This window comes from Mesitornis unicolor, unplaced genomic scaffold (genome assembly GCF_000695765.1).
Source record: "Mesitornis unicolor isolate BGI_N332 unplaced genomic scaffold, ASM69576v1 scaffold16588, whole genome shotgun sequence".
NCBI classification, from domain to species: Eukaryota; Metazoa; Chordata; class Aves; order Mesitornithiformes; family Mesitornithidae; genus Mesitornis; species Mesitornis unicolor.
Genome location: NW_010201362.1, coordinates 7,611 through 31,797, shown reverse-complemented (window position 1 = coordinate 31,797; position 24,187 = coordinate 7,611). Strand labels below are relative to the sequence as shown.

Here is a 24,187-nt window from a genome sequence, read left to right as displayed (position 1 = left end):
AATAAACTCTTGCCAACTTCTTGACCTAAGCCACCTGTGGAATCAGCCAGGATGCTGCACTTCACTATAGCACTGAATGTCCACTAACATGCTGTTTCCATTCCAGTTATCATCTCCTTTTGTGTACTTGTAGAAGAAAATGGCCCCTTTGTATCATGTCATAAAAACTTCAGGTCTTACAATGTTAAAAACCAAGGTAATGAATCATGTATTATCAAATGACATCACGATAATGTAATTTTCCCTGTCTACTGCTTTCACAGTAATTGAAGCAATAGTGACTTTTCCAAATAAAAAAAACCAAATGCATATACACAAAAAAAAGCCCTGAAAAAAGATTTAGGCCATCGCTGGCAGAAAGAATAAATTTATTTTCAGTTGTCAATCTTGTTTTTCTACTTAATTTGATGGTGTGAAAGGACATTTAATGACACAGAGCCATTGTGCATACCAAGCCACATATGCCTGTGGGCAGTGCACCAAGGAATTGCATCATCATCGTTATAAGACTCTAGGCACTAATTTATAACTAAGTGATAGGACTTGAATGTAAACTGGTGGCTGATTTTTGAAAAGTGAATGTCATAGGTAAGTTTCACCTTTTGCTAAAGGTAGACAGTTCCTGGTTTTTGGTATTTATACTTATGTAACATGACTTCCAGATAACTTCAATGGGGAAGTGGCAAATTAGCACCATCATCTCACTGGCTGGAGTAAACACCCCGTCTATAAAGCCTTGGGCAAGTGGCTTCCTTTTCATTTGCAGTTAAAAGGTCATGGAAGCACAGAGAAAAACAAATCGAAAGGGCGAAGAGAATGAGAAAGAGATTTGACAAAGGAGATACATATAATATGTATGGAACTGCCTGTTAGGACAGTAAATTCCTGACAGGACTCATGCTGAGATCTTTCTCTGTGCTCTCTATAGCACTAAATCTTTCAATGTTTAGAAATTATAATAATGATAAAATCTGTAGACAAAATCTCTTAAGAAACTCAGCATAACTTGCCCTGCTAGTGCAGAACTTCCACATACCGCAAGATACAGTTTGAATTCTGAATTCATGTCACATATGAAAATAAAACTAAGTCTAATTCTCACCACTGATATTCCACCTTACAAAACATTTACACACTCAGTAGTCTGTACTTATGAATTACAGCAGCAGTTATTACAATCAATACTGAGTACCAAGCAAATCTATTTAAGAAAGTCTCCACAATACTTAAAAGGCTTAACATCTTTGTATTAATCAATCAAAAACCTAATAAACTCTGGTTTTCTGAGTAGTAAAATCCACTCACATTACAATACACATAAATATATACTTGCACAAAAGAAATTTTAAACCAAATAAGGGAGCATCTCTCTTATGCTGCACTGAACTGTGAGTCATGAACAATTGCAGCAGTCCACATTCATTTGCTTTATCTCTTTTTCACAAAGGAACTAATTTCAGCCCAGAATTTAAACAGATGCTTAATACCCTGCTAGGTTATTCCAGTACAGCCAGAAAACCAACTGTTTACTCTGTGTCATGTTTGAGTTCCATTATATTCATGTTCTAAAGAAGGATAATGAACTTCTTAATATTTCCCAATAAACAAAACTATATTTTTAGGCCAACCTCAATGAGAATATTCTATAAACTACATACGTGCCAAACAAAATTTGGTATTAAATTTTATCTCTTAATGATTTATATCTACTGGACAGAGTATTTAAGGTTGACAGCATGCCCTTTTTCCTGCTGCGCATGAATAGGTGAACACAGAAGTTTCTGATGCTATCTTGTAATTCTCTAGCATCGGCTCTATATCCTTGGCTTTAAAATATGATGCCCAAACTGGTTTAAACAATAAGATGAGGATTCCCCAGCATCAGCCAGGAATGTCAGCTTGTCTCTGTGATGAAGGAAATGTGTGGAGTCAGCTAGGAGTGGTAATGAAACAATCTAAGAACTGGAAGAAGGGTAGGGGCAGAGGTGCGTAAGTGCCTGTTGTTTCATTTCAGATAATGTAACATTCCCCATAGGACCAGTTCAGCTGGCTTCAGAACTGGAACAGCTCAAACCTCCTGCCTTGTAGAGAGGTCCAGTTCAGCTCTTCACTGCTTCCTAAGTCAAGCAAGGTATATATCTGATATATGGTTACATCTGTCTACTTAACGTATGACCATAGAAAGGTTTACTCCAAAGAATTACTTTAAAAGAAGTATCAATACCTTCCAACCACATTGCAAATTACTTCATGGAGTGTGACAAAATCAAAAGAAAAGGAGAGGAAACACACGTGTAACTTAAGACATAGTCACAGAGAGAAGTGTCAGGGTGCAAAATGGCCACACTGAAAGCTTTATCTTATTGTTCTATTACTCTAAGGAATTTTTTTCAGTTCTTTTAACTAGCCTCACCATTATTACAATCGCAGTGGAAGGGCCACCACATGGTACTGATGCCAAGCAAAGCTCAGCGATTTCTACAGAACCATCTTCATAAAAATACACACATGAAGCACACACTTAAAAGATTATAGCCTCTTGAAAAATATTAATTGAGAAATGTAAATACCTGTTGTCTCCAAGGGCAGGATCCTTGGGTTTAGTATCACTATCATAAACAAAGCGCTCTTGGGAGATCACTAAGACATTGTCCGTAGTTTCATTTCCCAAGATAGTGATAACAGGATAACCCATCTGTAGCGTCCACTGATCCATCACTTCTTGGATATTTACAGATTTTCCAACCCTTTTTAAAGCCTTCAAGAAAAACAAAAAGTTTAAATATGTTGAAGCAATACCACAATACAACATGTAAAAATTTTCTGGTCCTAGAAGACTATAGTTTTAGAGATTTAGGTAACCAGCATGTGTGCGCACACATATGCATTTACACCCTGTCCACACACACTACATAATTTAACCAACAGTCTCTGTATATCTTAAAAATAAACATTCAGCAGCTTGCCAGAGAGGAGAGTGAGAGTCAAAATGTCATGTATCCCCCCATCATTCAGGCATTTTTGCTGTAATAGAAGATACAAATCTGTTTTACAGGGTTTTAACAAGAGCCACAGAAATACTGGGTGGCAGTTTCCAGAAGAGATTCTTGGTCAGCTAAGGTTAGAAAAGACACAGTGTTAGCTGATCTAGGGTGCCTACAATAAGGCATATTCCAAGGATCTGATTTCTTTTTTTCTTCTCTGCTCTGAAAATCAAATGGCTCATTATTTGAAAATTATGTCCCTCATGTCCAAAGTGAGGCCATGTAGACAAAGATATTCTCAGTTCCTTCACAAACCACATTTGTCACAACACATGGAGGATTAATGTGCTTGTATTTGATTCTGTATGTCAATAAAAAAGCTGTTTTACAAGTGGTTTTCGTCTGAAACAAAAAGAAGATACTATGGTATCATGGGAGATGAGACTGGGTATGAGGATAATGACAGGCATCAACTGTTCTTCAGTGATGGAAATGTCCCTAGCTGCTGAACAGTCCTAGATCACAGACTGAGCAACTTCTGATGAATGCAAGCAGAACCCAGCAAGAAGTCTTCAGAACTGAAGCTGCAATCGCAATGCATCAGGAACAAAGCAGCTGGCAACAAACGTGCTTACATTGAGGCAAACAGATTTATTAGACTGAACAATAAATTTGAGCATACAGTACAGCCATAGTGGTTATAGACCAGAATATAGACTGATTTTTCTTTTACTTTACTAGCTGTGGATTCTGCTGATATTTCAAGATTACATTCATCCCTCTGACCTTCCATTACCCAGAACTGTCCAACAGGCTTGAACAGAGAAAGGCACCAAGTGGGAAGCAAGAAAGACTTTTGCAGTGGCATTCAACTTCAGATTAGGACATAGCTTTAAGAGCCCGGCTGTATGTTATACATCTCAACTCTCGTTTTAACAGCCAGGTCAGATACAGGACTTAGTTCAGTTGCCCATACATAGGTGGCTAATGCCGTTTGATCTTGACCTGCCACTCCAGAAGGGTACAGATTATCCCACAGATCTTGTGTGAAATCAATTAGAACCCCCTGAATGTCTTGAACACCCTATTGCACCTAATCTGGCACTACTTGTCTATATTTGAACAACTATCTCAAGTTCCTAGTCAACAGACAGTGGTTCAGGCTCATTTTAAAATAATCATGTAGTGGCTAGTCAACCGAATTTCTCTTTATGCTCTCCTGACTGTATTGGCTAGATTTCTGGAACTGTGGTTGCTTCTATCCACCATGTGTAAAATGAGATGTCCTAAAATATCCAGCACATCCTTGCAGAACTGTTAGACCTACAGCAGACATACTTATCTCATGTGGCAGCTGGAAGTTAGGTAGGATAAATTAAGGGAAATGTCGTTAGATGTATACAAATAGGCAACTGAATCCAGTGCTCACTGACAACATTTGGAGCTTGGACACCTAGCTTATATGTATATAGCTGATTGTCTAGATAAATGAAGACGTCTTGACCTCCAGTTGAATCCCAGTTTTGGTCTCAATAGTTACAAATGGATCACTATGTTTACACATGACTTGTGTTGGTACTCGTGCCCCAACTCCCTGACTGTACTCTACATTGGCTTGCATTCTGTCTTTGTTCTAGAGTGCCCAGACCAGATCTGTAGGCAAGAAATTCAGGCATGCTTGGCTCACTTTAAACCCTGCCCTTATAGAACCCTGGACCAGGCTCTAGAAACTCAAGCCAAGCTTGGGCATAGCAACCAAAGGGGGCATTGACACAGCAACTATAAGTCTCTACAGCATGCCATTAGTTATCTATTTACACTAGACTTTAAAGCTTTAATTGTTTTGTCCTTCACTCAAATCTGAACTCCACACAAAATCACAAACATACCTGATCTAAGTACCACAGCACAGCACTTTCATGTGCTTTCCAGCTAATGGGCCTCAGCATGCTGCCACTAAAGTCAATGATAGCAGATTCTGTGAAGTATCTTTTACTGCACATCAGCGATATAGCAGAAGCAATAACATAACAAACATAACAAAGAACAGAAACACTGAAAAAACATATTTTAATGTTGCCACTAGGTTAACTCAAATAGAATATCTTTGCATCAATTTTTATATTTGCTCTGGAGATCTAAGTATGAACTATTCACTTCTAACCTCACCAAGAATAATACCACAGTAAATTCCTGCTTCTCCCTCAGTGCAATAGATTAAAGCATTTTACCTTTGACAGTATGTTCCAGAGATCATTTCTGGCTGCATTACCATACTTGTGAATGGTTAAATAGTCCTACAAAAATAAAGTAAAAATACAAATCAGTATTACTATATACAAGCCAACAACTAGAGCTGTGAATCACTGCTATTATAAGTTAAATCACATTAATGTTTGCATTTGTCAGAAATTTAGAAATATACAATATGTTCATCCTAAGGGAGTAAATAAACAGTTTCTTAAGCTGGTTTACAATGCAAAAATTGTTAGTAAAAATTTCATTTACAGCATTCAATGCTCTTCCTTTTCTGTGTAAATCACTCTATAAGCTAAATATTTTGAACGTACATTTTAAATACTTGTCTAATCTCAGAAGAAGTTTCTCGGTAATTCTCAGTAATGAAAGGAGAGGCTGCTGAAACACAGTTCCTGTTGCTATTTTAGCAGGTCATTAAAAAACTTGCTCACTCAGATGATAGCTAGCTTTGTTACAAAAGATTTAACTGAGCAATAGCCTACCTGAACTACAATCTCTATCTAGGGAGATCCTGGTGCTTCAATGTCAAAATACGTCATACTGGCAACTGGGGCTGTGACAGGTTATCACAAATGTTCTCTGCAACAAGGAGCAGTGGAAGAGGGGTGGCAGGAATCCAGCTCCACGCTTGTGCACAGATACATACATGAGTGTTTCCATGGCATATGTGACTCAATGTCTGGGGGCATTATAAACTGAATGCTTTCACTTATTCAGCCATGGTTTCAGTGACAGGTGGTCCATTCTTCTCCCGTAGCAAATGGAAAGATAATGCCAGATAAGCTACCATCCTATTAAATTAACTTCCTAAATTAATAATTTAAGCATATGACCAGTTTAGGTCTGGGCCTTTCAGGCACAAAACACTTCTGGTTTTGAACGACATTTGGAGAGACAACTCTGTTAGCTTCCCACCACCCTACATCCCTAGACAACAGCTCATTCAATTCCAGAAGTGAAATTCAGCAATGATTGTTTGAATAACATACATTTCCAGCATTTTGATTGGAAGAATTAAGTAAAAAAAGAAAACCACATCAGAGTTTGTAAATCAATGGATTCTCCTGCATTTGAATTTCTACCATCTTCACGTTACACAATGGTAGGAGACAAACCCTAATTTACAGCACAATGATAAAACTGGGACAAATCTGCTGACTCTGTTATCCGTGCTTTGTGTGAAGTAAGATGCTTTGGGAATAATTAGTATTTGGAAAGCAAATTTTCTGATACACAAATTGTAGCACCTGTGACAGACTCAGCTTTTGTCAGCCAACTCATAGTACAACGAGCAGCAACTCCCATTTAATCACAGGCTAGGAAGGCTAAATGAGAACATTGACTCCCTAAATGCAAGGCCTAGACTTAACAATGTAATAAGAATAATTTGAAAAAAAAAAGACAATATTACATAGGCTGCACCTATATAATAATGGAAGCACACTGCTTCCATTTTATCTAAAAATACAGAATCATTTCAGGCACAGTGAAATATGCAATAGCTTTCAAAGCTAAAGAAGTTGAATTGCAAATTAAAAAGTTAAAATAGGAATAAACATAAATGGGACGAGGTAAATAAATAACAATTTACATGTACATTCAGCAATACTAGAAAATGCTGCATGTTTTGGTCCGTTTGAGAGCTGCTTTGAGAATCATTACCCAGCAAAATAAAATGGGTGTAACAGTTGAGGATGTACTTCCTCCAGGCAACAATCCTGTTTATCAATCTACCATCAGATATTAAAGTTGACTTCTACATTTTGTGTGCAGAAAGACTGCAGAGATGAAACACTTCTGTCCTTTTCTTTTGTTTTTTTCTTCCAACACACAGATTGGGAGGTCTAGATGTGGCTTGTCGTTCAGTTAAAAATTTATTATCCTCCCATTTAACGTATTCATCACACAAAGGAAAACAAATTGAATCCTATCATTTACAATGGAATAAGAAAATAAAATTATAAATGCAACATATGAGTACAGTCTTGGTACCATACAACTTGATCATCCATTTTTTCCTTTCATGGAAGTTATATTGAGACCATACACATAGCATCAAACTAGTAGTGTTATCAAATGCATACCACACAAAAAGCTGTCCTAAGTGACAGTGTGCACCAAAATACGGTTCTAATAATAAATCCACATTGCAATCCAAAATCTGAGTGCACTTTCTATGGGTTTAAGAGCAAAAAGTTACTGAGCCAGGTCCCATCAAGCATTCTCATATATCAATATCCTGTTTTCAACCATAACCAGTAGCAGACACCTAGAAAGTCTATAAGACAGGACAAGCATACAGTGATACTTCCCTACTATGCCATCCCATTAACCAGCACTTCATGACACAAGGAATCCTGAGCAGATTAGTATGTTTGTATTTAATAGTTATCTTCTGTGCATTTGGCCAGTTGCTTTCTGAACCCATATAAATCTTTAGCATTTGAAACACCATATAAAAAAGGATTTCCCACTTCAGAGCTCTGTTTTGTGAAGGTGCCTGTGTTTCAAACATCTGCCAGTCTGCTGGTGTCATCTGTTGCTCCCTGATTCTGGCACTAGAAGAAAGAGCTCCCTTTTTCACTCTCCTGAAGTCATTTATGCTTTTACAGATCTCTATCATATGCATCCTCATACCAGAGCTTGTTTTTGAACTGAGGACACCACCAGACCCAAACATTCCCCACCAGATTTTGCTACCAGCATCCAAGCAGATGACTTCAAAGCTAGCTAGGGTTACCAGGACCAAGCCTGAACTTTCATTATCAAATCAGCAGCCTCTCTTAAAGCACCTTTCATGGGCAGGTCCTCAATTTAAAAAGAGAAAAGGCTTATACATATCAGCACCAATTATATCCCAGGAATGTAAAAATAGAAGCCAAAGAACTATACATACCCTGCTTGTCTGTTCTAAGGATAGAACAAGCAGGAATATAATCCATTTTTCCTCCTGAGGACACATATCTAAGTCTTAAGCAGCTTGCAAAGAGGCAGAAGACAAGTTCTTATTCACTGTAATTCTCCGGGGCTGGAGTATTAGCCACTCCTTCACCTTGACATTGAACAGGAGAGAATCAAAGCAGACAGAAGAGAAATGCAAGCCATGGAGCAGAAAAGGCAGATGACACCAAAACCACATCTGCCTGAACCTAAGCTGCACTCAGCACAGCTCCAAAGGAGGTAAAAGCCGCTTTCTCATAAACACATATGCCCAGAACAATCTGGCTGCAAGGCTGCTTCCCATCATAAATTTGCAAGTCACCTTCAAAAGCTGTTCCATCAACTGGAGCATGCTGGAGCATGGAGATACACCTCAGCCACCTTCTTAGCTTTCAGCTATAACCCTACAGTATATGTGAGGAGAAAAGATGGCATGAAAAGCTCTTTAACAACCCAAGACTCTCAAACTCTCTCTTTCTCCCCCACTGTAATGACAGCTCTGAACTTTTTCTTTGCCATGGGGAAAGAAGAGAGTGAGTTCACAGACCCTGGCATAGTGTCACTCAACATGAAAATTAATCAAACACACATACAAAAATGATCACTTGGTTTCACATACTCAGCAAGCATCCCCTTGTAATATTCTTCTTAACATCTTGCCAATAAAACATACAGTCACTCTGTCAAAAAGAATATCAGACTGTGATATCAAATATAAAAAAAAAATCCAGAATCTGTCATGCCATGAAAACAAAGTCCAATTACTGCACAAACAAAACAAAAGATCTTGCAAAAAAATCCCAACAGATTTAGACTATAGTATAATATTTTGTCAAATAGTAATCTTAATCCTCCCAAAAAAGTTAAAAGGCTCAACACTTATTTTATTATTTGAATACCGAAACAGATAGCTTGAACAGTAGTGGAAATAGGAGCACCGTAAAAAGGGCTAAAGGATTTTGAAAGATGTTTTTGGTAATGCTGTATTGATTAAGCTTGCAGGCCCTTTATTGTATTAATCTTTTTTTAAGAAAAGGAGATTATTTAAAAGGAAACAGTCTTTTATCCCTTTGCTATCTTAGTTCTCTCAGTACTGCTAGGGATTAAGTGTTTTGGTTTCGAAAAAATGAACTACCCAACCATCCAAACATGATAACACTCACAACTAATAGAAGGCAGTGACTGATAAATGCAAAGAGGTTAAATCAGTGTAAAGGGGGAATAAGTCTCCAAACATGTATCTTACTTTCAAGGGAGACTTCACATCTAAAACCAGGAACTGAAACATCAATTCTAGAACCAAACTCCTTTCTCAGTTTATCTGTATGAAGTTGATTGGTTGGCTGAAGGAATAGCTCCTGACTTATACAAGTGGTGTTGAGATCTGAAACAGATTAACATTGGATTACTTACTTTTTCTCATAAAGATTACTGGGAAATATAAGTTGAGTGAGGAAAAAGTAGCAAAATATTTTGGCATGAAATTCTTGCGGCTATGTTCCTCTGAATGCCCTCATTTCTCAGGGCTCAGGAAACAGCAGCCTTGCCTCTACCTCCCTCTCTTGTATTTTATTCCTACTCATGGGTGCACATCCTCCTCCCTTCAGCCTACAATATGTTCTTATTTTTATACATGACTGCAATATCACATTGAAGTTTTAAAGCTACTAATAAAAACATTTCGTTCAGGTGGAAATCAGGGTCTAAGGTGCCAGCTATCAAATCCAGCATGTTTGTTTTTCCTGAAATTTGTATACTTCACCTTAAGCCACTAGACACCATCTGACAGATGCTGACTCACTGACTCTAACACGCCACCATTTTTCCCCCTTTGCTTCACACTGCTAACATCAAAGTTGCTATTGCATATTATCTTGACATTGCCTAACATTCATACAGAAATGCTTGGGCACGGGTCAGAGGGAGGAATATACTGCATATGTTTCTAACAGTGAGTGACAAATAAGAGGGAGTGAGAACCAGTGGTGAAGCACTACCAGCTACAAAGAAGTGAAGATTCCCATAACAGAGGAAGACTACTGAATAGAAAAGCTGAAATAGCAAACTAGGTTTGCAGCATTTTTCAGCTGTACGATAGACTAACCCTTGAAAAAGAGCCTTAAGGAAGAGAAATTACCACCCTCCTGACTAGGCAGACAAGCGCTACAGTACAAAATAAGGAATAGGCAAATTTACCTAATTGGTCATTGTAAACATTGTATAAGGCAAATTAGATGGGGGCTAACTCTATTTGTGTCAGAATTAGTTTGTACCAGAAAGTCAAGCTGCAGAGCTACCTCCAAACTGAAAGAACGGCTGTGATCAGACCACTTATCAAAGTAGTACTGCAAAGCTAGCCAGGAAAAACCTTGGAAATAGATTTTTCCAGGTCAAGTAAGCCAAGAAACTTCTTCACTTTCTACATCAGTTTTACTAGAAGTGCTCAAAACTGCTTCCAGGCAGTCTTGTCAGAAACTACCAACCTACAGAATACAGACACGGAATATACTTTAACTTTCATGAGTGAGCTCTACCAGAGGATAAAAAATGTTCATATTCTTCCTATAATTTAATCTTCTATTGCATTAAAATCTGTAGCTCCAACAAAAAATGAAGTTACTCAGTGGCCAACAAGCCAAGTATTAAACAAACTGAAAAAGCATTTCAACCTACAATAATAAAAAATAGCATCAAAATTATATTGAAACAGCAAGCACATAAGGAGTGTAAGTCCATGACTGCAGTATAGACAGTCCTCGCCTAGTATTAAAATTATCACATCTGTTTTGTATACAGACACAGCATCAAATGCATTCTTCTATCACCTTTGAGCTACAGTTTGATGGCTCTTTGGTGGTACAGCCAGACCAAGTACCTTCCACAACCTCTGCTGCTCCTTGTCCCCACACTCCTGTTTGTGGGCCTACTTTGCAAACCAGACCTCTGCAATGGCCCGTAGAGTAAATAAATGTATCATTCTTCACCAAGGACACCCTTCCTTTCTTCATCGAGTTTACCAGAAAGGACTCCAAACTCTTCCACTGGTACAAATGAAGTGGTGCTGCATGGCCATGCATGGATGGGAAAGAGCAGCTGGAGGTAGCACTGAGGAAAACAAAAGGGTGGTTTCCTTATCCAGTATCCTATACAAGTATGCACTGAGTATTATGAAAGAGACCAGACAGAAAGAAACACAGTGGTGATTTCAGAAGACAGTCAAGAGAAAGTTTATTGATGTTTCACATTTAAGGGAAACAAAATGTTTATTCTGAAGTGCATTTCTCTAAAGGCGATGCTCAAATGTTCTTTTAAAATGTTCAACTAATGGCTGATGGTATCAATCCTCATAGAGTAGCTAATTTTTACAGTGAATTAATTAACCTTCATTAAACCTTAGTTATGAACACTGTCATTCAGAACTGAAGTACATTAAACTGAGTGACATCAAATCACAATGAAAACACTATAATGAATTAAAGTAAACAAAGTCAGTTAACTTCAGTTTTGAAAGTGCCCACATGGGGCTATAATGAGGCTTAAGTAATCCAATTACCATTCACATCTTCAGCTACTTTGAATGAACTTTTGTGTGTCCCTGTACAAACACAGCTTAAACCTTGTTTACTTGGCATTAAAAATAAAACTCTGAATTGGAATTTTACACTACTTTGAACAATAAAAGAATATAACTGCTATGGCAACCTTCTTTTTCTCCTTATTTCTAATAATTCCACATATAGCAGTAGAGTTACCTGTTGAATCTCTTCCACATAAAGATTTATTGGCTAACATACTTTAAGTAATTAGTAATCCTATCTGTCTCTTCATTTTCTGAAAATGGTATCCCTGTGACATATCCAGGCCTGGCAGATAGGGCTGGAGTTTTTAAACTTTTTTCATCTTCTCCAAATCTTTTTTGACTTTGTCTTTAAGTAATAACAAAAAAATAATTATTTTAACTGCTACGCACTTTCTCAATTGCTAATTTATCCAGCCTATATTTTTACCATTAGCTTCATTCAGCAATTAAAAATTCTTAAGAGCAAGTAACACTTTCAATGTTCCAAATAATTCTACTGTGTTAGCATAGGAAAGTAGTGTTTCAAAAGTCAATGTGCACTACCAGGAACTTTTCAGCTAACTTCTGGATTCAAACTCACAAATACGCAAGAAGGAGTTAAAAAAAAAGCCTGAGAGGTGTGCAATATACTTCAGAGGCATTATGCAAGTGGCCACTTCAGCTGTGTTTTGTCTTCTCTTTGGGCTGCTATCTTAGTCAATGCATAAAATCCTAGGGAAGGAAATTAGCGGAATCCCACCAATGTGCACCAGCTGAAGTTCCAGTCCTTTATTTTCAAAAGGTATATTTAGATTTTTTTTCACACACAACAGTGATACAATGCTCACAATCATCAGCAACTGGAAAATATCCACTGTCAACATGTCATATCTACAATTAAATCATTATATCCACACAGCAAGCTATAACTACTAATCAGGAAAAGTGATATTGGAACCATATATGAAAATAAATCATCATTTTCTCTAGAGCAAATGATGCTGACTAGGCCACATAATTATAGTACTTTACTTTGTCCTTTTTCCTTTGTAATTCATAATACTCCCATACGCTCTAAGAATAATCAGATCAGCAGAACTGACATTTCTAGCATTATATGGGTCAATGGGATTTTTAGTGTTGATTTCAAGTGGGAGAAGAATTAGGGCAATGTTGAGAGCATCTCATCCATGGCGTTGAAAGTGTAGCATTCATTTAGAGGATACAGATAGGACCTGCCTCCTGTCCCAAACAGTGTGCCATCCAAGCTGAGACATATGAGAAACCAGTACAAGAAAGGAGGACACAAGAGCCATCATTAAGTCAATGAGACCGCCTTCTTCACTCTACCTGCCTCTTGTTGATAAGAGACCAGTACTGTAAATCACAAGTAAGCCAACCAAAATCAATACAGCCCTGTCATTTTTATTCCAACACAAGAAAAGAATCAAACATTAAATCACTAAGAAACACAATTTTGCAATTAATACATCTGCTGCACTGCAAGTCAGTGAATCCAATGTGAACTGGGCATCTAAAATAAATTCAAAATTTGTACTCAGACAAATTTTCACCTACTTTAAAATATATCCTGCTTTGCTGGGAAACCTTATTAAAAGATCAGAATCATTATACAGAGATGTTTGTTTCCCTTGTAAAATTCAGCTTTGCCTATTAGCTAATATTAATGTGAAGAGGAAAGAGGTTCCATTTTAAAACACAGCACCAGTAATTGCAGTGTGGTGGCAAAACAGTTTGCATGCAAAGTCTAAAGGGAACAGTTAGGAGGACTGCAGAGTTATTGCCTAGCAGAGTCTGATGGTATCTGCTGTGCAGTGAGACACCTGCTAGTATATTAAGCTTGGCTTTAAAGAAAATTTGATATATTATTTGGTAGTGGTACTAAACTACTGAGCTAAGAACAAATCTTATAGAAATAAAGTACTCTTTGAAATTGAACTGCATATATTTGACTGAATCTGTACATTCATTTTAGTTCTGCCTTGTTTGGTTCTATAATACATTTGAACCTAAAACAGATATTGCTCAATAAATGTATTTTTAATGCGCACAAAAAATGATGGAATATTTTCCAGGCATATTTGGATGGCACCTGCTAATTGTGACAGATTGGCTGCTCCCTCCTCTGCATTAATTTGAACTATGCTCAGGGATTGCTAACCAGGCAAAAAAATATCTGAAATACCATTCTACAATACTTTTTTTCTACAGAAACCCTAGAATTAAAATTAAATTAATGCTACTTACTATGAAAAGGTCACCATAAATCACTCGAGAACACTTACTGTGTATGTAAGTAAAAAAAGTATGATTTGCATGTCACTATGTCTAGATCATAACAATCTGAAACATTTGCACAGTAACAATGAATAACAGATAGGAAAGTGGTAACAATGAAGCTTTGACTGTGCTTACAAGTTATTTGCTCTTTGTACCAATTGAGCAAATGTCTTCATGATGCAAAACACCACAATACAATACAGTCACTCAAGCTGTATTTAATACTGCAAAATGCAGACATGTTAAAAAATGTTAACATTTACATCTGGCTACATCCTACTGTGTCTACCTAGCTAGAGTAACTGGACTTTACAAGTATTTAGAGAAAGAGAAAGAGGGAGAGGGAAAGCAAGAGAAATAGAAAGAGGAGGAGGAGAAACTTTTGATGACAGCCTGTTTTATCCAATAGGGATTCAGTTTTCTTCTCTATGTCCTCCACTGGGCTGAACAGAAGTAGGTTTATTTCATTTCTGACATGTATTAAGTACTAACTAGGAGTTCAGTCTTACAGTCTTTGTGCTGGAAATATTCCTACTGACTCCTAAAGAGTTAACAGAAATTTTGATTGCAGAAGGATGGCAGAATCGCACAGAAAATGTATACTTCCAGCACCCTGTAAAGTCCATTGTGCTGCCGCTGAGCCCCTACCAGGAGAACAATATAATTTTATTCCAAAAGAAAACATTTTCTTAAATAGTCATTCAGCCCACTCACGTTACCTGAGAATTCATACCTATCATTCTTCCTCTTCATAATTCCTATAATAAAAATGAAGGAGAAAATAGCCATAACAGAATTTCACAGGCAACAAAATAGGACAAGCTCACTGAAAGCATGCCAAGTGGATACAGACACAGGTTCTGTAATATGACTGATTGTAACTGTCCTGGTTTTGCTGGGACAGAGATATTTTTTCCTTTCCCTTCTAGTAACTAGTGTGAGTTTTATTTTGGGTTTGTGCTGGGACTGCCAATATTTACTTTTTTCAAGGTTTTGTTGTTTAGTCTTTCACTAGCACCTGTGGTTATAGTTTCTTTGGAGTTTTCTGGGGGTTTTTTTTGTTTGTTTGGTTGGCTGGTTTTGGTTTGTTTTTTTTTTCTTCTCTCTGACCAAAAGGATGTGGGGGAAAGCAAAAGCCTGGGACTCTCTGGGACAGGTGACCCAGGACAGATGATACAGGTTGTCCTGGTTTGAGCTAAATAGAACGAATTTTCTATTTAGTGATTTTACTTTTCAGCTCAGTCTCTTTTAAGTGACTGAACTTGCTGAAAACTAGCAGCATGTTTTTCCCAAACAGCGCTGCTAGAAGATATGCTCAAGGTCAGTTGTCTCATCATGGGTGCTGTGTCTGCACCTTCGGGAGGGAAGTGGACCCAAAACTGACCAACGAGGTATTCCATCCCACATACGTCATACTCAGGATAAAAACCGAGAGATCACGAGGGTCTCGTCTCCTTTTCACCGTTCTTCCATCTTGGAGCCCTTCCATCTCAGACCCTTCAGTCCATCTCGACCCCGCAGAGGCCAAGGCCTGAGCAGAATCCTGCTCGTTCATCTGCCGCTGATCCTGATTCGTGTGTTCTGCATCCTGCTCCCACCTGCTGCTGAGTTTGGTCTGGGACTTTTCCAGTGCCCGGCTCCGCAGAGCCTCTGGTGATGTATTCGTCATTGCAGGAAGGGTGGGGGGAGGATTTTATATTGGTTTTGTATATGTTTGTACATATTTGTATATATTTCATTATTTTTCATATTTACAATATTATCCTGTAGTATTAGTATTACTGTTTCATTAAATCTGTTAGTTTATTTTCCAACCTGTGAAGTCTCTCTCCCTTACTCTCTTTACTCTTCCCTTCTGGGGAGGGGAGAGGGGTTAATAGAGAGTGTCTGTCCAGGATTTAGTGGCCAGCTCAGCCCTAAACCATGACACAGGTATGATCCAAGCTGACCAATAAAGATGTATTCTATCCCATAAACATCACACTCACTATAAATTGGGGAGTTTACAGGAGACAATCGCTTTGGCCCCTTTGACTCTTCCTTCCGTTCTTTGATCTCTTCCCTTCTCTTCATGATGGTGGCCAGTCTTGATTCCTAAGGCTGACTCCTCCCTTGTCACATTTTCGTTGGTGTACAGCCAGAGGCAGCTGTCTGTGAGCTGAGTATAACTTTGATTACTTTATTATCGTTGGTCTTATTCTTGTTACAATTAACTGGCATTATTATTATTTCAGTTTAGGTTATTTTAATTATCAAATAGTCTTTATCTCAACCAACAAGTTCTTTATTTTTGCTCCCCTTATTCTCTCCCCCATCCCACCAATGAGGGGGGAGGGTGAAATGAGTGAACTGCATGGTGTTTACCTGCTTGCCAGGTTAAACCACAACAATGCCATAAAGGGTGATCCTGTTCTGAGGAAACAAACTTAACAAGTTCAGTAAGTTGTGTGTATATTATTTGGTTTTCTTATTGCAAGAAGTTTTAGCAGTGGAACAATAAAACAACATTTTATCCTAGCTGAAGGACAGCACGACTTCCTCCTAATAAAGGCAGCACCAACAGTAACCTTGCTCTGAACATGGGCACTGGAGACATCACCAGCTACTGAGGTTCAGCAACACCTGCTATTATCACTCTTTGTAACTCCTTCCTAGGACCTCTCGTATGTCCAAATTGTAACTGTTTGAGCTGAAAACTTGTCTTCAAAACGTCCTTCACAGACTTCAATATTTCAGTCAACATGAGAATGAAAGAATGGGAAAATATCGCTTTTACCTTTTCTTGGCTCTCTTTCGTCTGAAAAGCTCTGCTATCTCCATACATTGGAGCAGAAGTCTAGAGGTCAAAAGGAAAGTAATCTTGTTTCAGGAACATGCTTTTCCCTAGCACTGATCCACTTCAGGTGACCTAGCATCTAGAGAGTTCTTCTCTCTGTACTGACAGCTCACAGCTGCCTAAGCCTAGAGGGAGGTTAGCGCTCTGAAGCAGAAAGCCAAGAGCCCATATCTCCCTTCTCTTACCAAACCCTAAAAACCAGGGAAGAAAACCATCTCATCCAAATGCATTGGGGACAAAAGGAATCATAGAATAGAATCTTAGAATGGTTTGGGTTGAAAGGGATCTTCAGAGGTCATCTAGTCCAACCCACTTGTAGTGAGCAGGGACTTCTTCAACTAGATCAGGTTGCTCAGAGCCCCATTCAAGGTGGGGTCTCACCAGAGTTGAGTAGACAGGGAGAATCATCTCCTTTGACATGTTGGTCACACTTCTCTTTATGTAGCCCAGGATAGGGTTGGATTTCTGGGCTGAAAGCACACATTGCCAGGTCACATTCAGCTTTTCATCCACCAGAACACCTGAGTCCTTCTCCACAGGGTTGTTCTCAATCCCTTCAATCCCCCAGCCTGTATCGATACTGGGGGTTGCCCTGATGCAGGTGCAGGACCTTGCACTTGGCTTTGTTGAACCTCATGAGGACTCTGAACTCTGAATGTGATGTGAAGTCTGTTCTGAATATCTGAAGTAGTTTATAATGCTAAGCACTTTGAAAGAACCTCTTCTTGGGTTTCAAAACAGACATCCAAATTTCATGGATCTCTTTTATTTTAATCACACTGGTCCAATTTCCGCTAAAATGTGCAGGCACTCCACTCCCACTGATTTATTTCCAGCAACATTAACAGTATGACTGATACTTTTTAGAGGTCCACCTTGGTGGCTCGAGAGGCTGAGATGCAGCCATGCTGAGCACTCACAGCTGAAGATGAAGCTACTCTAAGCTGTGCTTTGAACACAAACTCTTCAAATCTGTAAATGCTAAGACACATGGGAGGGAAAAGCGCTGCATTGGGTATATCATATCACATTCTCCACACTTGTGTAACTTTCAACTCAAAATTTCTGTGGGCCTAGATCTCTCTTTATAAAATGAAGGTAGCACTACCTCTTCCCTCTCTGTGCGGTTTATGCCTTCTGTTTGCCAGCTTTTGGTGATGCACGCTGATACCATGCTGGCTAGTATTTAAGAAAATCATATGTAGCAGTTAAAATTTGGGGCTACAAAACAAATTAAAAGCACACAAAACTATTGGATAGAAGGACAACTCAGTGTGGCCCACTTTGTGAATTGAATCAGACATTATCATATATAGAAAACACTGGGCAATTGCATAATTAAAATTTCAGGTAAAGCTGAACATAAAAAAGGAAAATAATACAAACAAAAATAAAAAACTGGACACTTAATTAGGAATCTTGAATTTTTTATTTTTTTTTAATAAACAGAAGTATTTTGCTATACACATAGTATACTCAAATCCTCTTGGAGCTAGAGGAAGGACTTCCATTTTCTGTAGTGATTTCTGGGTCTGGCCCTTACTATACTGCACATCTTAACACTCTGAAAGGAAAAAAATACTGTGACGCTGTAACTTCCAGAATTTTATTATGTAAACTTCTATTGATCTACTTAAGTCATGGTGGAAAAAGCTACAGAAGACCATAACACTGAATTCATCTAAGAAGTGTAAACCTAAAATCCAGACTGATGTAAATTAGAAGCATGAGAAATGCTGAGAGGCCAGAAAAGGCAGAAGATATCAATCTCCTATGACATGTAGTGTAGAAAAAAGTGTTGTCAGCTCCTATGACTTCCTATGTCTTGCTTTTAACATGGTCAAGCTATCCTGTTGACAACTGCCAGTAGAAATGAGACAGTTTGAAAAATAAAGGGATCAGTAGCAACTAACTTAAGGACAGGTCACAGCTAGTACGCCCATGGTGATACTTTGATGTTCATCAAGCTCATATTCCCTGTGCTCTTCTAAACCACAGATGGGTGCAGAACTAGCTGAAAAGCACTTTGTTCACCATCCACTAAATGCAGAAACCAGCTGAACTGCAACACAAGAGGTACTCCAGCTGTAAAGATGCTCCTGCCTGGTGGCAAATGTTTCATCCTCCCATTGAGCAGAGGAAGACTCCAGGTTGTTCCACGTTCACTGTTGATCTGGGAACAGCATTGCAGCTTATTGCTTCACTGAGCCTGATGCTAAGGTTTCTGAATTTTTTTTTGTTTGGTTTTACAGAAAACTATATTAAGAAGTCTCTAATGTTGTGTCATTTTAAACAGCATACATCTAACTGTTGTGAACTGAGAATAAAGATATAATAAATTGGTATGATAAAATGAGTATACTGAAACGTTTAAAATACTATGTAAAAATAGATTATAAAATCATATTGTGGAAATAGATTAATACATTTCTTGTACTACTAGATTCTTGGACAGAAGTGGCAAACAATATGGAAAATAGCACATTAGAGCCTCATTGTACACCTAGAAAGTTTCTGATAGTGCCACAATTCTGATATTGCCTGCCACAATTCAAACAGGGCACAGGCATGCACAGAGGTGTCTGAAAAACAGGAAGTACTAAGCAGTGTGGATGAAAGAAAGTCTAAGTAGCCAGCTTTATGACAGTAAAAAGTGATTGAAATCTGAACCTGGCTGTATTTAACAGCCTGCATGTCACACTTCCCCAGACAGCTCCTCTGAAAGGTTGACCAATTTGTTTCAATACAGTGGCCACTCAACAGCACCAAAAAAGATAGCATATATCCAAAGCACTGTATGGAAATTCTTCTTCCAAATGTACAATGTGAAGCCTAAAAGTACAAAAGCAGTTAATTTATCACAGAAGCAGAGATTCCTACAGTAACTAATTCAAACTGCTGATGATGCACTAAATCAGAGTGAGTGATGAACACATACATAGCGGCAAGTGAAGTTCAAAAGGATACAGATCTATGTGATCAATGAGCTGCCACATGGCAAACGAAGTGCAGTGTTGACAAACGTACAGTAAGAGATGAGGCTCCAAAATAATCAAACTAAATATAAGAAAATATTCAATAAACCAGTGCAGAAATGTGTCATTAATGAGCTGGAGGTGCCTATTTACACACATCTAAGTACCAGATCTTCAAATCACTGGGATTTCTCTCTGTATTTAATACGGAAAATAAAAATGCCACTGATAACTTGAAGAGGTGCCTTGCCATAAAGCAGTAAAACCTTCTAGGAGATGTAATACAGTGACACCAGTCATGTAAGCAACCATCTATTTCAAGCACACAGATTAGGAACAACAGACCACAGCTGAAAATCTCACAGAAATCTAATATCTTATTGCATATTACTGCTCTAAGCAATGACTCAATGATAATGCCAACTTACAGCTTCTTCCTCTACCAATCTTTGCAGCTGAGAAACATAATCAGAGCAAGTGGTGCTGACCAAGCCTCTTCATACTCTAATCACTGACCTAGCTGATTAATGGCTCTTTGACTGAAGAGCAATGCCACTTTGTAAGAAGAGTACTGGCATTCAGTGACATGAACCTCTTGAATTTCCCTGGACCATAAGAAACTGTACACCATGATAGATGTCAGGACTTTTAAAAATAAATAAATCACCTACTGTGAGAAAGGTTTATTGGACATTTTCTACAAAAAAACCCAAAACAAACAGATGTGACTTTCTCCTATGCAAGTGTTACCAGCTGTGGCTATTACTGTTACTATTCAAATATTCATTACAGCCAATATAAAAATGTTCTCTTTTGGTTTTGTCTGTGAAGTGCCATGTGAAATACCGGGAAAGTTCTGCCTTTGTTACTAAATCTTCTATTCGCAAGTGTCACATGATTCAAGACATGATATGTTTTTGAAGGGCAGCCAGAAAATCACACCTTCACTAGGTAGTCTCTTGGCTGTAGTTCTATTGTGGAACTTCCACACTATAATCCAATGGTCTCTCACAGTATATTTACCATGATAGGAACAGGCCAGTTACTCTTGACAGCTATGAATCCCTCCAAAGCCATATATACTGCAAAAATGAGCATTTCTACTACAATTTTACCTCCTTGCAGACTCCTCAACAGAATGGTTTGTTCAACTGTTAGGAATCATGTGCACACTTGTACATTTGCCTCAGCACTTATTCATTGTTAAAGAATATCTAGCAAAGAGCCTCACTCTCCTTCATCAACTTTTTCTTTCTGCTTTTTAACACAATTTATTGTTTTCTTTGACATATAAAGGAATTTTCTCCCCCAGGCTATCTTAATCCACTCCTCAAAACGTCCACTTGCCAGGTGATAGCAAGTAATTAGATTAAGAAAAAAGTGTTAACGAACAAAAAAGGTAACTATCCCCATTTGCTTCTTGCTCTAAACCTTATCTTTTACTCTGCTTAACCCAAAGGTTAGTATATTTTTTGTAGCTTCTCTTATTCTCTAATTCTGCTCTTATTCCATAGCTCTTAATTAGAAGATGAATCATACCCTGATTTCAATGAAACCACACTCACTCAATCCAAACACAAGTAAAAGGTTACTCATTTTGTAGTGTAATAATACTACAGGAATATTCTTTTTTATCATATGTGAAACACTTAAGGACATACCTAATACACTAAAAAGAACTGAAATAATATTAAGACTATTAACACTGATGTGCTCCATGTACTGGAGGCTAATGAAAAACAAAGCAAATAAGATAAAGCAATGGTTCTTCAGGACTCAGTTACTCAGCAAGCTATTAGAATAACCCAGGAGGAATGAACCATCAAGTGCACTTTCAGAGTGTTTGTTATTTGAAGAGATTTATAAATAGTAGTAATACTTGCTTTTGCAGCTATCCTTGAGAAAGGCCATTTAGCTGAATGTTAGAATTCCATGATAAAAATGGATTCAAGGCAACATAATGCTAAATCCCAAGTAATTGTACTGGGGCTAAAGAGCTAAAAAGCCTAAACCAATGCATGATAGAAAGGCCAAATTAGTCATCCAGTTCCCCTTACCATTAGCCAAGTCAACGTCCCAGCTCTACAGTGCAGGAAAACACAAATAATTAAATGATTGACAGACATTTCCAATTGTACAATTTGTAGCTTATGATCAAGCTTATGAACTTAATGTTTTATTTTGTTCAACTTGGAGACATACACATGGAAAATCTCTGTCCGGATTTCAAGCAGTTTTTATAAAAGAAGTTAGAATATCATCTTCCTACTGAACTGATGCCAAGACTTTCGCTAGTCAGATTTTCACAGTTAGATTTTTCATAGACTTTCATTAGCAAACAGATGAGTTTCTATTTAGAGCAGAACCGGTGAAAAGCAGAAATAATAGGAAACTACTCAAATCACAAAACAAAGCTTCATCACAACTTTATGGTAATTATGATTATTTAATCCCTGTATAGCCCTATTCTTTGATCTGAACTTTTTCTAAATTTATTTCAGGACAACTTGCACACTATTATTTCTCAGGCAAACAGAAGAAAATAGAAAAGTGGCATTTGAGATACACATATTAAAACTTTTATTTTCTAAAATCCTGAGTGAAATGCTTTTTTTGGGAAAAATGCTATGGAATTTTCATATGAATGGATCTGTGCAGGCAAAAGTTTCTGCCTGGAATACAGAGTCTGTTGGACGAAAGACAGAAGTCTTATTGGCTTAAATGTGATGAAGGTTTTTCCCTTGAAATATAAAAGATTTTCTAAAGGAAATTTCTGATTTCTTATCTAAATAAGATTACCTAACTGATCTGACTTGGTGTTGTAACTAAGAAAGTGATCCAACTGGGTCCAGGGAATAAGTTATGCTGCAAACCTTCAATATTCTGTAAATTCTCTAAAAAGCTGTATTTCCCCAGCAGGTTTCCTTTCACTGCCTATTGCATGGAACACACCTCTCCAACATTCTCCAATGCATTTATTTAACTTTTGTTTTATATTTTATCTTCCAATTTATTTTGGTTAGAGGTAGAATTATTCTGTAAAAAAAATGACCTGATCCTAGACATAGTTTATTTAAATTTCAAAATGAAAAGCTTACTAAGAACAGATAAGATTGATTGCTCTTTCCATCTTAGCATAATTGTATTTCAGGTGAACATCAATTTACTTTAAAGGACACTTCTAAGTAGCAGGCTGCATCATACATAATTCATCAATCACAGCTGCCTGTAACATGATTTACTCAAGCAGATTTCAATGGAATAGAGGGAGTCGCATTGTTTTTTATGCTTTGGCTTGTTTGTTTTTAGATAGTTTACGAAACACTGATTTGTGTTGAATTATTGCTGAAAAGAGTTCATCCTTGGTAATCAGCATGTTGCGTTTCTTTCTCTTCATACAGCAATGTTACCTCTTTAAATTTCTTTTAAAAGGCAGAGTGAGTTTTCAAAACATCATTAAGGCAGGAGCACTCCATGCTTATCAAAGGTAAAAATAAAGCTCAAGGATTTTGCTATGGGGGAAGGGAAGGCAAAAATATTTATCTGAAAAGCATGACTAGTTTTAGAGCTGTGTATTTTTTAGCTGGCTTGACATCATTTGTTATTATTTGTTATGCCAGCATGCAAATGTAATTGAAAAGAAGTAGCTCTTTCCTCAGCTAGCCCTTCACACAGTAGTCACATGGATAAAATGGCTTTTATGTGGCTTTCCACACAAATCAGACACAAAACCGTGTGCCAGTTAAAGTGCAATCACTTGATACACCAAGAAATATAACTGAAGGTGGGGGGACCGCAATGTGTGTCACACTACTCAGGATCTTCCATCATATTCAGCTTCAGGGACATGTTGGATGCCTCAAATGGTGCTGAAGTAAAGAAACATTTCCACAAATAGATGCAAATATAGTTCTAAAAGAAAAAAGAGAGCAAGAGAAAACGCTAGAAATGCACACCTACACAAAGACAGAAATGCTTTACTTACTTGTAAGCCCATTTGAAACACAGAATGACCCATAAAGTTAGCCAACATTCGAATTAGAGCTGCACCCTGTGGGAAATAATAGAGAAAAAGTTACCATTTTTGCATGTCAATATTACACAGTAATAACAATCTGAAGTAGGCATTTCCATACAACACTATCATCGCGGAAATGGGATTAATATAATCATTCTTTGTGCTGGAATGAAAAAAGATAGAGAAGATAATGCAAATGCTTAGAAGGAAAAGTGAGGAAGTAGACTGATATTGGTAATATCCTGCCCCATACACTAAATAAGGCGCATGTCATAAAACACACTCGCTCCACTGCTGGAGCAGAGATGTGTCAGC

The 24,187-nt window shown here is 37.7% G+C and overlaps 1 protein-coding gene across 1 annotated transcript in view; it reads right to left on the bottom strand.

Annotated features, from left to right (window-relative positions):
• LOC104545025 (thyrotropin-releasing hormone-degrading ectoenzyme-like) overlaps positions 1-23,905 on the bottom strand; it is a gene marked incomplete at its 5' end in the record, with an annotated part of 89,160 nt that extends 65,255 nt beyond the window's left edge. The window contains 3 exons of the mRNA XM_010190053.1: positions 2,571-2,758; positions 5,216-5,281; positions 23,840-23,905. Coding sequence (XP_010188355.1) covers positions 2,571-2,758; positions 5,216-5,281; positions 23,840-23,905 — 320 coding nt within the window. The remainder of the gene's footprint in view (positions 1-2,570; positions 2,759-5,215; positions 5,282-23,839) is intronic.
• Positions 23,906-24,187: the final 282 nt, after the last annotated feature.